This window comes from Tiliqua scincoides, chromosome 4, assembly GCF_035046505.1.
Source record: "Tiliqua scincoides isolate rTilSci1 chromosome 4, rTilSci1.hap2, whole genome shotgun sequence".
Taxonomy (NCBI): domain Eukaryota; kingdom Metazoa; phylum Chordata; class Lepidosauria; order Squamata; family Scincidae; genus Tiliqua; species Tiliqua scincoides.
Window position 1 is genome coordinate 217,803,239 of NC_089824.1, and position 14,284 is coordinate 217,817,522.

The window sequence follows — 14,284 nt, forward strand, 5'->3', positions numbered from 1 at the left end:
TCATTAAGCAGTGAGTAGGTAATGGCAAGAATCAGTGCAGAGAAGCAACCATAAAACTAGGCTTAGGGAGACTCCAGTTCAAATCCTCCCAACTCAACCATTAGGCTCATTTGGTAATGTTTGGTCAGTCAGTCTCTCACCACCTACCCCACAGGGTTGTTGTGAGAATAAGATGGGATTGGGGAACAAACCCTCCCACCATCCCACCATCTCTGGAGGAAGGGCAGAATTAAAATGCAATATCTACCATTTGCTTAGGCAACAGGTGTCTTCATGATGTCTTCCTTTGTACATGTCCAGGTTATCATGCCGGCTCAGAGATATTTCTGGATTACCTGCATAATGCTTGCAAGTCACTTCATGCTACAGCTGTGTGGTCAAGGTAAGGAGAAATGATCCCCTCCTTTTTCAAATCATGGGCTAAGTGCTATATCTGAAATTTATCTGTTATTCCAATAACAAGTCAACGTGAGTGTTAGCAGAGGCATAGCTAAGGGATTGCAGGGGGTGGCAATTGCACTGGGCAACAAGCTTTAGGGGGACAACAACCTGAGCTTGACACTAGTGGCAAAAATTGTGAAAACCTTGGTATTTTCAAATAATACCATCATGTTATACACCATTCAATGCAGAATTTAATGCAGAATGAAATTAAACAAACCACATCAAGTACTATGACAGTATCTCAGTGAGGTCAAAGGGGGAGGTACAGGCATATCCATGAGGACCCCACGGACACAGAAACCAAGCACAAAAGGCAACCGTATGAAAAGGTTCAAAAATCCCCCCATGCACCTTTTATAGGGGGGTACTATGGGGGTACTATGCGGGGGTGCTATGAGGGGCATTTCTGAACTGTGGATAATTGAAACAGCAGATACAGGATTTGCAGATATGGGAGGACATCATACATTTTTACGAGAGCAGAAGGTATGAAGAAAGGGGCAAATTGGATGCGACACAAAATTTACCATCATTCTAGTTAGGGCTTTTCATTTCATTTATAGTATGTTACATTACAGTAAAAAGCAATAATCACACAGGGCTGAATCAGATGGGGCCTGTGGTGTGGGGGAGAGAGGTGTTTACCTCTTCACCCCTGCACTGTTTTACCATGAATATTGCCCCTCAAAGCTGCTGTTTGTCCCAGGGAGGAAGCTGCGATGCCAATTTCTCTATTGGTAGCTTTAGTGGAAGGGGGCAATTTTCATCGGGACTGTGGCATGGAAGCAAGTGCGCTCCAGCTTGGCAGCGCCAACTCCAATCCCTGTGCCAGCCAGCAAAGGTAAGAGCCAAACCAGGTAGCGCAGGGGTTGGGAGAGTGTGATAGGAGGGCAGTCTGGAGGTGGGGAGGGGCGTTCCTGGGAGGGAATGGAACGGAGAGGATCTGGTCTGAGAAGGGATGGGATCAGCGACTGCACCACATGCCATATCCTAACCCCTGCTCCCAGGCCAGACAGCCCTACATGGGCTTCCTGGATGTGCACCAGCTAAATAGCTGGTACAGATCTGACTAGCCCATAGGGCAGGCTGGGGCTCAACATGGGGTAAGGGAAAAAAATATCCTCTTATTCTCAGGTGACCTCCAGCCTGCTCCAACCCTGCACTGGATACAGTGCAGGACATGCTGCCTGGCTGTATGGGTGAAGGGTTAGGATTAAGCTGTTAGTTTCAACATTCTTGCTAAACTAAACTTCCCCTTTATCTGTGATTTTGCTTTAAGCAATCAAGCTGAAAACTTCCCTTTTATCTGTGATTTAGCTTTAAGCAATCAAGCTGTTTTCCTATACCATCAGACTGGGAAGGCCAGTCTAGAGGTGGGAAGGCTGGAGCGTATCCTTGTACAGGGTACATCTTTTGGTTTCAGCATTTCTGAGTCTTAAGCACTACAGTATTAAGTAAATTTCTGATTTCAACAAGGCAAACTGACCATGGCTCGCAGACAGCATGGAAAAACACTGACAGTTTTGAGACTGGGTGAGAGCTGGGGAGGATTTTTTCTGAACCTATTCCAGAGGCCAAGATTTTGCCAAGATTTTGGACTGATGATCAGCCTTAAGAAAACACAGGTCATGGTTCAGGATGTGGACTCACCTCCCTGCATTACAATCTCTGTGCATGAACTGGAGGTTGTCCATGACTTTGTGTACCTTGGCTCAACGATCTCCGACACTCTTTCTCTTGATACCGAGCTAAACAAACGCATCGGTAAAGCAGCTACCACGTTTTCCAGACTCACAAAGAGAGTCTGGTCCAACAAGAAGCTGACGGAACATACCAAGATCCAGGTCTACAGAGCTTGCGTCCTGAGTACACTTCTGTACTGCAGCGAGTCATGGACTCTTCGCTCACAACAGGAGAGGAAAATGAATGCATTCCACATGCGCTGCCTCCGACGCATCCTCGGCATCACCTGGCAGGACAAAGTTCCAAACAACACAGTCCTGGAACGAGCTGGAATCCCTAGCATGTATGCACTGCTGAAACAGAGACGCCTGCGTTGGCTTGGTCATGTCGTGAGAATGGATGATGGCCGGATCCCAAAGGATCTCCTCTACGGAGAACTCATGCAAGGAAAGCGCCCTACAGGTAGACCACAGCTGCGATACAAGGACATCTGCAAGAGGGATCTGAAGGCCTTAGGAGTGGACCTCAACAAGTGGGAAACCCTGGCCTCTGAGATGCCCGCTTGGAGGCAGGCTGTGCAGCATGGCCTTTCCCAGTTTGAAGAGACACTTGGCCAACAGTCTGAGGCAAAGAGGCAAAGAAGGAAGGCCCATAGCCAGGGAGACAGACCAGGGACACACTACACTTGCTCCCAGTGTGGAAGGGATTGTCACTCCCGAATCGGCCTTTTCAGCCACACTAGACGCTGTGCCAGAACCACCATCCAGAGCGCGATACCATAGTCTTCCGAGACTGAAGGTTGCCAACAACAATTCCAGAGGCCCACAACTAAGAAACTTCATGGGCTTTTGTGGTTTTCCAGTCTGTAGAATGACCTGGGTCACCTTTTTCCTGCCACTCATGTATCTTGGTAACTTAACAGGTTTATTAAGAGGGTAAGTTCAGCTCCCTGGCAGGGCTGCCAGGGAGGGAGGTAGTCTGGAAATGAAGTTGAAATGAAATGAAGTGAGGTTAATTCTCTTTGCCCTAGCAGTTCAACACACGTTCTCCAACCCCAACAATGCATATTTCATGAGTGGCATATAAAATAGTGAATAATGAGTTCAGTAGACATGCTCTTCTTGAACCAAAGTTCATTATGTGCTGAGACTGATCCTGGACTGCATGGCTTTGCAGGTTGGTTCACACAGATGTGAATTTAAGTTAGGGCGCAATCCTAACCTCTTATGTCAGTGCTTTCCAGTGCTTTCCAGCACTGACATAAGGGCAATGTAGCCTCAAGGTAAGGGAACAAATTTTCCCTTACTCTGAGGAGGCCTCCATGAGTGATACCCAACTGCAGGATGCAGCACATGTCCCATTGGCACCGCTATGCCAGTGCTGGGAAGCACTGACATAAGGGGTTAGGATTGCGCCCTTAGTAGCTCTCCAGCTAAAAGAGCTAATGTTAATATACTGCCAATCCACACAGACAACAGTGAGTGAGACAGACCAAAGGACAGACTTAGTAGATAGCAATGTCATGTTTGTATCACACTTGTATATATATGTCCATCATTTGCTGAGACCATTGGTCCATCTCAATGCCATCTATTCTGACTGGCTGTGACTCTCCAGGGTCTCTGGTGAAGGTATGTCCAAGTATGGCTACTTAGGATATTTGGAGATGCCAAGAACTGCAGCCAGGGACTTCTGCATGAGAAATATATGTTCCGCTGTCAGTGTCCACTTGAAGCCAGTTGGGCCAACTGTTCCCAATTGGAGCCCACATTTAAGAGGTTAAAATGCAGTTTAAAAAATACGGGAATTTTGAAATTTTTTTCCTAAACAAAAATTAATTAAAAATTAACAAAAAATAATATATTTACTGAATTATTTCATAGTCATTTAAACATGTGGTTTCATGAACTATTTACTTCTCAGAGATAATCAACACAATTTGTCTGTTTACTTGGAGACTTATATGTAAGCAATTTTATACTGAAATGTGCTTATGTGAATTTGGTCCTTTAACTCGCATGCACTTTTTCAGCGCACATTGTGATGGCTTTCCATTCCCCCATAGAGATAAAGTCTACAATAAATGTTATTTCTCGAAATTCTACAGACCTTGGCTAGGGCTCAGTAAAAAATGTTTCCAGTTGGGCCCCATACCTCCTAAGGCCATCCCTTTTTTTTTAAATCACTCCTAAGGCCATCCCTGTGTGCCATGGAGCTGTGGCCACTTCTCTCTATAAACACTGCACAAAACATGACCACATCTATCTTAGCTCTATCTACAGTGCACCTCCAAGCCCTTGGAAAGTTTGTGACAAGACACAGCCGGAGCAGAGCATTACTGGACATCCAACATGACATAACCACTGACATCTGGGTGCCTTAACCTTTCAGAGAGATCCTTTAAACTTCCTGCAGGGAAATTATTTTCTGGGGGAAACAAAGCCAAGATTCACAAACTACCCAGGCTGAGACAGAAATGGATGGCCTCCCTGTCCCTTTTCAAGATTTGGAGGAGACTTCAGAGGGCCCAGTGGCCTTGCTAGGCTGGAACAAACACAGAGACAACAAGCTGAACAAAGAAGGGATTCATTTCTTGATGAAACCAGCAGCTATGTTCAGCTCCTCTTACCCTTCCCAGCTTCCAGCAGTCACTCAGGGATCCCCAAAATGAAGAGACAAGAATGTGAGCAGCTGAATATAAAAAGGAAGAGATTGTCCAGTGTGGCGTGATATCTGGGATGCAAATGACCGATCAAACCCTTGAAAGGCCTGTTGTTGGAATGCTCTGTTCTGTGACTGGCTAGCAAGGATTAAACAGATTGGGGACCAGGTACACCACCCTGGACTTCTTAGAGGAGCGGCAGGATGAAATTGTAATGAATAAATACAGGATATAAATATCACAGACAAAACAAGTATGCATAAATGGAAGCAGAGGCTTTTAGGGTCAAAGAGATGTGTGTTTTAACAAAATATGTGGAGGATGGTCCTTTAAGACAGCAGGTCCTCCCCTGGATTAGGAACTGGTTGAGAACCAGGAAAGTGAGAGTGGATGTCAATGGGCAATTTTCAAACTGGAGAGGGGTGAAAAGCAGTGCGCCCGATGGATCTGTCCTGGTACTGGTTCTTTTGAACCTGTTCATAAATAACCTGGAGACAGGGTTAAGCAACAAGGTGGCCAAGTTTGTGGATGACACTAAATTTTTCTGAGTGGTAAAGACAAGAAAGGATTGTGAAGAGTTCTGGAAGGATCACTTCAAACTGGGAGAATGGGCATAAGAACATAAGAACAAAATGTTTATTTTTTTGAAGAACAGCAAAATGGCAGCATTTTGAATGCAGCAAAATGGCAGGTGCGTTTCGATGTAAGTAAGTGTAAAGTAATGCACACTGGGGCAAAAAACCAAAACTTCACATATAGGTTAAAGGGTTCTGAGTTGTCTGTGACAAATCAGGAGAGAGATCTTGGACTGCTGATGGACAGCTCGATGAATGTGTGGACCCAGCGTGTGGCAGTGGTGAAGAAGGTCAATTCTATTCTAGGGATCATTAAAAAGGGGATTGAGAATAAAACGGCTAATATTATAATGCAGTTGTACACACCTGGAGTATTGCATCCAGTTCTGGTTGCCACATCTCAAAAAAGATATAGTGGAAATGGAAAAGGTGCAAAAGAGAGTGACTAAAATGATTACTTGTCTGGGGCACTTCCCTTACGAGGAAAGGCTACAGCATTTGGGGCTCTTCAGTCTAGAAAACAGGAGTCTGAGGGGCAAAATGATTGAGACATACAAAATTATGCAAGGGATGGTTAGAGTGGATAGAGAGACACTCTTTTCCCTCTCACATAATGCCAGAAACAGGAAAACATCCACTAAAATTGAGTGTTGGAGAGTTAGGACAGACAAAAGAAAATATTTATAAACTCAGCGTGTGGTTGGTCTGTGGAACTCCTTGCCACAGGAAGTGGTGATGCCGTCTGGCCTAGATGCATTTAAAAGGGAATTGGACAGATTTCTGATGGAAAAGTCCATCACAGGTTACAAGCCATGATGTGTATGTGTTTTTAGACGTAGGCTAACCTCAGAATGCCAGATACAAGGGAGGGCACCGGTATGTGGGTCTCTTTTTGTGTTCTCCCTGAGGCATCTGGTGGGCCACTGTGAGATACAGGAAGTTGGACTAGATGGGCCTTTGGCCTGATGCAGCAATGAGGCTCTTCTTATGTCCTTGGGGGGGGGAGGGTAAACACATAACCACCTCAGGGAGACAGTTTTCAGCTGAAGACACAGGATGATAGCCACACACAGAGCCTAGGAGAGAGGGGGTAATTTGTACCTGGGCCCATAGTCAAAAGGGGGGGGGACCAGGAGCTAAAGGAGGGGACCCAGAAATTTCCTGGGATCCTTTGTGTTGGCAACCTTCAGTCTCGAAAGACTCTGGTATCACGCTCTGAATGGTGGTTCTGGAACAGCGTCTAGTGTGGCTGAAAAGGCTGATTCGGGAGCGACAATCCCTTCCACACCAGGAGCAAGTGCAGTCTGTCCCTGGTCTGTCTCCCTGCCTATGGGCCTTCCTTCTTTGCCTCATTTCCTATATACTCAGACTTGTTGCCTGCACAGGATGCTGGGGACACTACCATGAGCGTGCGGCTGTAGCTACTGACAAACCATATATACTGGGCCGAGAAATGCATTCATGACACTCCTTAACACAGTGTCAAATGTGAGGGGGAAACAGGACTGCTATAGTAGTTCTTTGGCTTGTGGATCTGCTTACCATGAAGGAGTGCATAGGAGCTCAGGGTCACAGCTGCAGGACTATAGCTGCTGCAGAAGCAAGCTTTGGTACGCTCAGGACACTTTCCATGCTTGTGTGACCCTAAATATAATTATGCTAATTTTCTGCATGTTTTTCTATATTAAAAGATTTTAGAGAGATTTAGGAGTGGTTTTCTATATTACTGTATCTAGCTGCCGATTCCACATGGGTAGGTGCACCTGGGCTCCAAAGACTCTTCCAGCTATCTCCACCTTCAATCCACCCCTCCCTGCCCCCATTCTGCCCACTTGTCACCACCCTCCCCTGCTCTGTTTCACCCCTCCCTCTTTGCAAAGGGGCCCAAAACAAACTTTGTACCCCGTAATAAAACTCCTCTCCGAGGCCCTGGCCACATATTTAATGCGGTGTATAGTTTAACCCTTAGATTGAGTTCAGAGCTGCTGCTGGGGACGTGCCAAGCTGACCTGGTGGCTTTTGCATTCGCGATATTTGCACAAACGAAGATGATTTGAATGGAAATGTTTATGATGCAATTGCTTAGAAATATGGGCATTCTGTAGTTGTATGGAAGAAAGAGGTACATCCAATAGTTTGGTTCACACATCTGTTCTCTTAACCCACCCCCCACCCCATCCTGCATTTGTTAATTCAGGAGCCTGCTTCCCTATAGGGCATTTCAGAGAGCTGGGGCAAGCAGATGCCTGCTACCCTTTCTGAGTTGTAGGCTGTCAGGGGCTGTTATTTACACTTCCTTGGATTTTGCATTTTTCATACAGGTGGCCTTCAAACTGCCAGCTGAGATTGCACTCTCAGCAACATTCAGGATCCCCGGAACTGCCACATCTCTCTGAAAGCTTTTCATTTCAAGGGATATTCTGCTCTTTCTTAGAGATGCCTTTTTTCTCAGCTGCCTTTGGCTTAGTTCTTACTGAGGTGGTCAACCTGCGTTTCAGGTTTCCACTGCAGATGGGGGCTCTCATGCTTGAATGTCGCTCCATGCAAACAAACAAACAAACAAACAAACCCCCAAAAGAAATCCATCGACATAGGAAACTAGATGAGAGACCTGTTGATGCCTCAGAAATTCTCCACCTCAAAAATGACTCCCTGATTTTAGAGTTTTGAATTATGTGGACAATGCAGTCGTCTAACTTGGGAGTGAAAAGCAGCATTGATTGAAAAGGTGTTGATGCTTTTTCTCCAGGGTCAAACCGGTTGAAGCTGACAGTCTTATCAGAAGACAGGCTGCAGATGAAATGGAAAGAAACAGAAGGGAACACCCATGGGTACAAAGTGTGTGTAAAGCCCATGGCAGGTATGCAGTGATGGAGTAGACCACTATGTTCTCACCGGGGAAGTATACATTTCTGCCCTCAAACTTCTACCCCCCATTCAAAGAAAACGTCTTATTGGCTCCAAGCAGTGGCATTGCTAGGGTTTGCATCATTGGTCGGGAAACCAGTGCATCAGCCCCATGATGGACCTCCTCCCATGCAGTGGGTGGGGCAGTGCCCCAGGCGGTGGGCATGGTGATGCATCATTGCCCTATATCCCCTGGGTTTTTTGGCTGTAGCTTTTGATAGGATAGAGATAGTAAAATGCAGTTTGTGTCATTGCATTCTGCATGAAATTATGCATCAATTGATATATAACATGATGGTACTATTAAAAAATGTTGTATGCTATGCTAATTGGCAGTGGCTCTCCAATGATTTAGAGGGGGGTCTTTCACATATCTTCCTTCTGATGTCAGAAGTTGCAACTGGGATCCTCTGCATGCAAAGCAGGGCTTTCCCCTCTAAACTACAGCTTTCCCTAAGAACATAAGAACAGCCCCACTGGATCAGGCCATAGGCCCATCTAGTCCAGCTTCCTGTATCTCACAGCAGCCCACCAAATGCCCCAGAGAGCGCACCAGATAACAAGAGACCTGCAAGGCCTCCTGGGAATTGTAGTTTAAGAACCTAAGAACAGCCCCACTGGATCAGGCCATAGGCCCATCTAGTCCAGCTTCCTGTATCTCACAGCGGCCCATCCTATAAGTGATGTAGCTAGAGGGGTTACAAAGTACTAAGTTTTGCAAGGAACTTCACCACACCTTGCAAGCAGTCCTTCCCCCTCCCCTTCAGAGCCATGCCCGGAATGGCTCTGAAGGGGAGGGGCCAATTGCACGCTGTGTTAAGGCTTCCTTGATGCTTTGCACCCCCTCTAGTTATGCCACTGTTCCCTATACTAATGCTACATACCACCCTGGACCTTGTAGTTCTTCATCCTGGCTAAAAACATAGTAACCCCTGCTTTAAGAAACTGACCATGCAAAAGTCATTCTAAGCAATTCCCCGTAAACAGAGAAAGGATCCCATGTGTTTAATGTCTGCCACATGCACTTGAACTGTTATCCCCCTCCCAATGTTTTAATGCCACCCAGTGTGGAGAATATGCAAGAACATTAAGCTAATAATAGGTTTGTAAAAGCAGAGATAAACCTGTTCTGGATGCTTTCTAAGATTTTGGTTGGTGATAAGGCATTCCTGATGGGTTGTAATAGTACTAGTGTTGGATCTCACAGTCCACCAACATATCCCATGGTCTGCTGTTATGGCTGCTTCAGATGGCAGTCTGCAGAGTGTGACCACTTGTGCAAAGGCCAGCAGGCCTTGCACTGGCAGCGGTGCCATGTATCCCATGTTGGTGCAATCATGGTTGCAGTAAGAGAGGATCAGGGAGGCCATAAGATTAGGCCAGGGATGGATCAGGGGCTAACCATGGGCAGATCTCAGTGGCAACAGCGTCCACAGGATCCCCAGTCTTGACACACCCCCTTCACCCTAACAGATCTGCACCAGCAAGTGTGGGGTTTATCTGAGTAAACCCATAGGGACTGGTGGAGGAAGTAAGTGAAACTGGCTGAACTGGTCCCCAACCAACCTGCAGAATGTAGCAGAGGATGCTTCATCATCCCTGCACCAGGCAGGCCAGCTCTGGGTAGTCTTCCTGGATCAGTCCTAAAAGCTTATCTAGTCCTCTTCTGAGATTAACGTTTTCCTGGTTTGATTTTTGCCTCCAAAGTAGTGATTTGGAGTAATCACCCCCTCTTTGAAAATGCCTTCAATGTTCCATTTTTTTTCATAGCAGTTCACAACCATTTACAGACAGCCATTATGTCCCATCTCTGGTGATGATTCCGTGTGTCCATTTTTTCTCTGTTTTATTCAGCCTCGAGTTATCCTTTCCAGTCAGGGACCACTTTTTAATGGTTTAACAATACAGCATACTCAATCAGATGTGGCTACATGCTCCCATTACTAATTCCTGTACTGTACTGGTCACTGGGTGGTATAGGTGATCCTAGTCCATCAATGATCAGGATTCCATACTCTTAGAATACAGCATGGGCTGATTGCATGAACTGGCCTAAAAGCCCAATCCTATGCAGGTCTACTCAGAAGTAAGTCCCATTTGAGTGAAAGGGGCTTACTCCCAGGAAAGTGTGGATCGGATTGCAACCTAAGTCCAGTTTTTGCCTTCATAGTTTCTGTCTTCTGCAGGTGACTCTGAACAAGAGGTAATGTTGAAAACCAAGACAGCTAAAGTGACCGTTGGGGGGTTGAGCCCCTCCAAGGAGTATACTCTGCAAATCTACACCCTGAATGGGTCTCAAGAGGTTCTTTTTGTCAAAAGGAAATTCGTGAGTAAGTGTGGTTTTTACTTTCTCAGTGTTGCAGCCAAGGTGGAAGCTCATTGTGTCATCCCAATGATGGACCTTCTCCCATACCAGACCTTATAGCATAAATTGCGCTATCATGCGCACAACCTAAATGCAGTGGCATCACTAGGGTTGGTGCCACCCCCATTAACGTTATCTATTTATTAACTTTAATATAGAATAGTGCAGGTCACCCAACAGTTGAATAACCAGCAAAAAACTAGTAGCCAACTTGATGACACTCACACAACTGAGTAAGAGTTCTAGTATTAGCTCTGATCCATGGAAATGAGAGTTGACTCATACTAACATCTTATTGGCCCCCTGCTATATCATAATAACATCTCATTGGTTCTTGGAACAATCATTGGTCAGTTTTGAGTTAAAGGAATTCACTTTTTGTTCCATAAGGCAGCTGTGTTTTCCTTTCCTAGTTAATTGGCCATAATGTTTGATAGAATACAGATAATTCAATACAGACCGAATACAGAAAATAGAGTACAGATAATTCAACACACTCAATTGGGTAAGAGGCACTTTTTCAAGTGGGTGCTCCTTTTTTTAGCAGGGGGAGAGTAACTGGCCCACCTCACCCCGGCACTGTCTGTTCTAGTGGCTGTTTGCTGGTATTCATTTGCATCTTTTTAGATTGTGAGCCCTTTTGGGAAAGGGAACCATTTAGTTATTTGATTTTTCTCTCTAAACCGCTTTGTGAACTTTTAGTTGGAAAGCGGTATATAAATACTGTTAATAATAATAATAATAATAATAATAAATAATTACATTCTTCATGAAATTACCTTTCCAGTGGTATATAGCATGATGGGATCATTCATAAATACAAATTTTACAAAAGGTTTCCAAAATTTTGTCCACTAGTGTGGTCACATCCCGGAGCTCTCTTCCAGCCCTCTTCCACACACATCGCCCAGTGTGTTCCAGCCGCATCATGTATGTTATAGAGGGCTGGTGTAGTGTAGTGACTGTGGACCAGAACTTTCTAGGACTGGACCTCCCCTCTGTCAGGATCCACTCTCTCAACCCCAACTTTCCAGCTGCAACATGGGAACAACAACACTGACTTGCCTTACATGGACAAGTATCCATGGACAAGGACATCATCAGGATTATATGAAGCACTCTGCATGCTTGGTGCAGTCGTATAGCTGGGGGGGCGGTGTGGTACGTACAGCAGGCACTGCAGTGTGACATAAAAGTGGCCCTTCGCACTTGCTGCCCAGAACGGCTCCAATATTGAGTGGGAGGGGCCGCTTACACAGCTCATTCCAGTGCCTGCAACTTTTATTGCAACCCCCCGTAGCTATGCTACTGCTGCTATATAGCCTGTTGATAGCAGAACTCTGTTCTGCTGTTGCTATCTCAGTGGATTGGATTGAGCTGCAAATGTTTTACTCAGTTAATTTTGTGGCTGTCTCAAACCCAATCACATTTTGGCTTTCAGTTGAAGACCTAAAGAACCTCTCCCATGCTAGGAGTAACAGGAGGCACCCATTGACTGCCCCAGAAAAAGCAGAGTCATTCCTAGGAACCGCAGCCGCTGACTACAGCTTGGAGACCAAAGCCACTTTGCCAACCACCAGTGAAACATCAACTCCAATAAGTATGTACAAAGTAGGCTAAGCTCATTCCATTTCCTAAATGAGAGGCTGAAGTTAAGGCATGATAGCCCAGCTGCATGACAGAACAACTGAAATCTTGTTTGTTCTTGTGCTCTTTGCAAAGTTTCCTTGCTATCACATTCACATAAATTCATATCTGTGTGGACCAAACCTACAGATGAAGCTAGGTGCTAACCAATGGCGTAGCTAGAGGGAGGGCAAAGCACTAAGTTTTGCAGGGAGCCTCACTGCGACGTGCAAGCGGCCCCTCCCCTTTGGAGCCATTCCATGCAGGGGCATACACACTGAATGGGAGAGGGAGGAACCACCTGCTTTGCACCCTCTCTAGCTACCTCACTGGAATTAATCATGTTTTTCTCTGCTCTTGCATCTTCCTTTAAGGTGTATGTCTCTGTTTTGATCCCACTGCCTGGAATGATTCCGAAGGGGAGGGGCTATTTGCATGCCACAGTGAGGCTCCCTAAAGAACTTGCTTTGCACCCCCTGCAGCTATGCCACTGGAGCTTGGTTTGGTTTGATCTCTTTTCCTGGGTTCTCAAGCTGCTGTGACTGGCAATTCCAGGCATTTCACACTCACCCACCCAGTATTGCTTGTCCTTTACAGTAACTTACACAGGTTCTCAGGTTCACAGGCCTGAGCTAAGTGTTGCCCTTGCGATGCTCTGAAATCTAGGAAAGGACGAGCTGGACAAGAAAAGGCAAACAGCAGCCAGTTCCAAAGGGGGAAGCAAACCTGTGCCAAATGTCGAGTCAACTCTGATGCCAGACCTCCTGACAACAGGTAGATGTGTTTGTTTTAATCCTATTATGTGTTCCATCTGACAAATGCTGAAAAAGTTGGGCTGTGGGACAGGACCAAGAGTGATTTGTGTGCCTGATGCCAGCAAACTAGAAAGAGGCTGAATCTGATAAAGCGGGAAAGGCCCTGAATCACTTTAGCCCAGGGGTCTCCAAACTTTTTGACCAGAGGGCTGCATCAAATACCTGGCACGGTGTTGAGGTCCAGAAAAAAATTTAAATATAAAATTTATATAAAAAATTACAGCTAGAACTTAGATGAGTTAATAAATGAATGAATGGGCTCATTCATTCAACCTCTCTGGCCCTTAGAACACCCTCCAGGCACAACCAGAGCATAGTTCCTGTCACGTTTGGCCAAGTGGGCCAGAGGCTTTCAGGGGACAAGAGGCTGGCCGCAGGCCAGATAGAGGCTGGCCGCGGGCTGCATCTGGCCCCCGGGCCAGGGTTTAGAGACCCCTGCTTTAGCCCAAAGGGAAAGTAAATGAAGGTTAACTCTGCATCCAGCCATCTCACAAGGTGTACTGTGAATTGGATTAGAGTGGTAGTGAAATGGGACTGACAACATGCAGGAAATCATAAGATGGCCTGCTTCCTAAGAGGTTGATTGCCTTCACTTTTGGAGGTTGCCACATCCGCTTAGTGCAGCTGTGGTCTATGTGCAGTGTGATGCGCTTGATAGAGGAGACTTGTGATCCTTCTTTTGAACTGACATTTTTCATCTCCACTGAGAAGCATAGCTGCATTTCCACCAGTGGCAGGCCACTGCACGAAATGCCCTAATCAGTTCTCTTGATATCCATTCATCTCCTCTCTCGCTGGTGGATTGGTGAAACCACAGAAGTGGTATAGTCCTGCTTGACTGCAACATCTACTCTTTGTGCGAACTTGGCCTTAGTATTGTGGTCTTTTCCAGGTAGTTGTTTTTCAGTCTGTGAAAAGACCGTGTCAAATGTTACGCGGGCACACTTTTCAAACTTGGCAAGAGGTTTCTGTATTTTGCCCTTGGGCAGTAACAAACCTACTGGTGGGGGGGTGCAGGAAGTACTGCAGGTGCCACAATGTGCCATCTAAGCAGCCCCTCCCACAAACCATTGGAGCCATTCTGGGTAGCGACGGCAACTGTGTTCCATCACTGAACAGAATGGCTCTGATGTTGAGTGGGAGGGCTGGTTTTATGGTGCATTGTGGAGCTGCAGTGCATACTGCACTCCTGCAGTACATACATACT

General features: G+C 45.9%; 1 protein-coding gene across 1 annotated transcript in view; it reads left to right on the forward strand.

Annotated features, from left to right (window-relative positions):
* The first annotated feature begins 306 nt into the window (after positions 1–306).
* The window catches only part of COL20A1 (collagen type XX alpha 1 chain), a 139,561-nt gene continuing 125,583 nt past the window's right edge, over positions 307–14,284 (forward strand). The window contains exons 1-4 of the mRNA XM_066624730.1: positions 307–382; positions 8,114–8,224; positions 10,458–10,601; positions 12,078–12,236. Coding sequence (XP_066480827.1) covers positions 307–382; positions 8,114–8,224; positions 10,458–10,601; positions 12,078–12,236 — 490 coding nt within the window. The remainder of the gene's footprint in view (positions 383–8,113; positions 8,225–10,457; positions 10,602–12,077; positions 12,237–14,284) is intronic.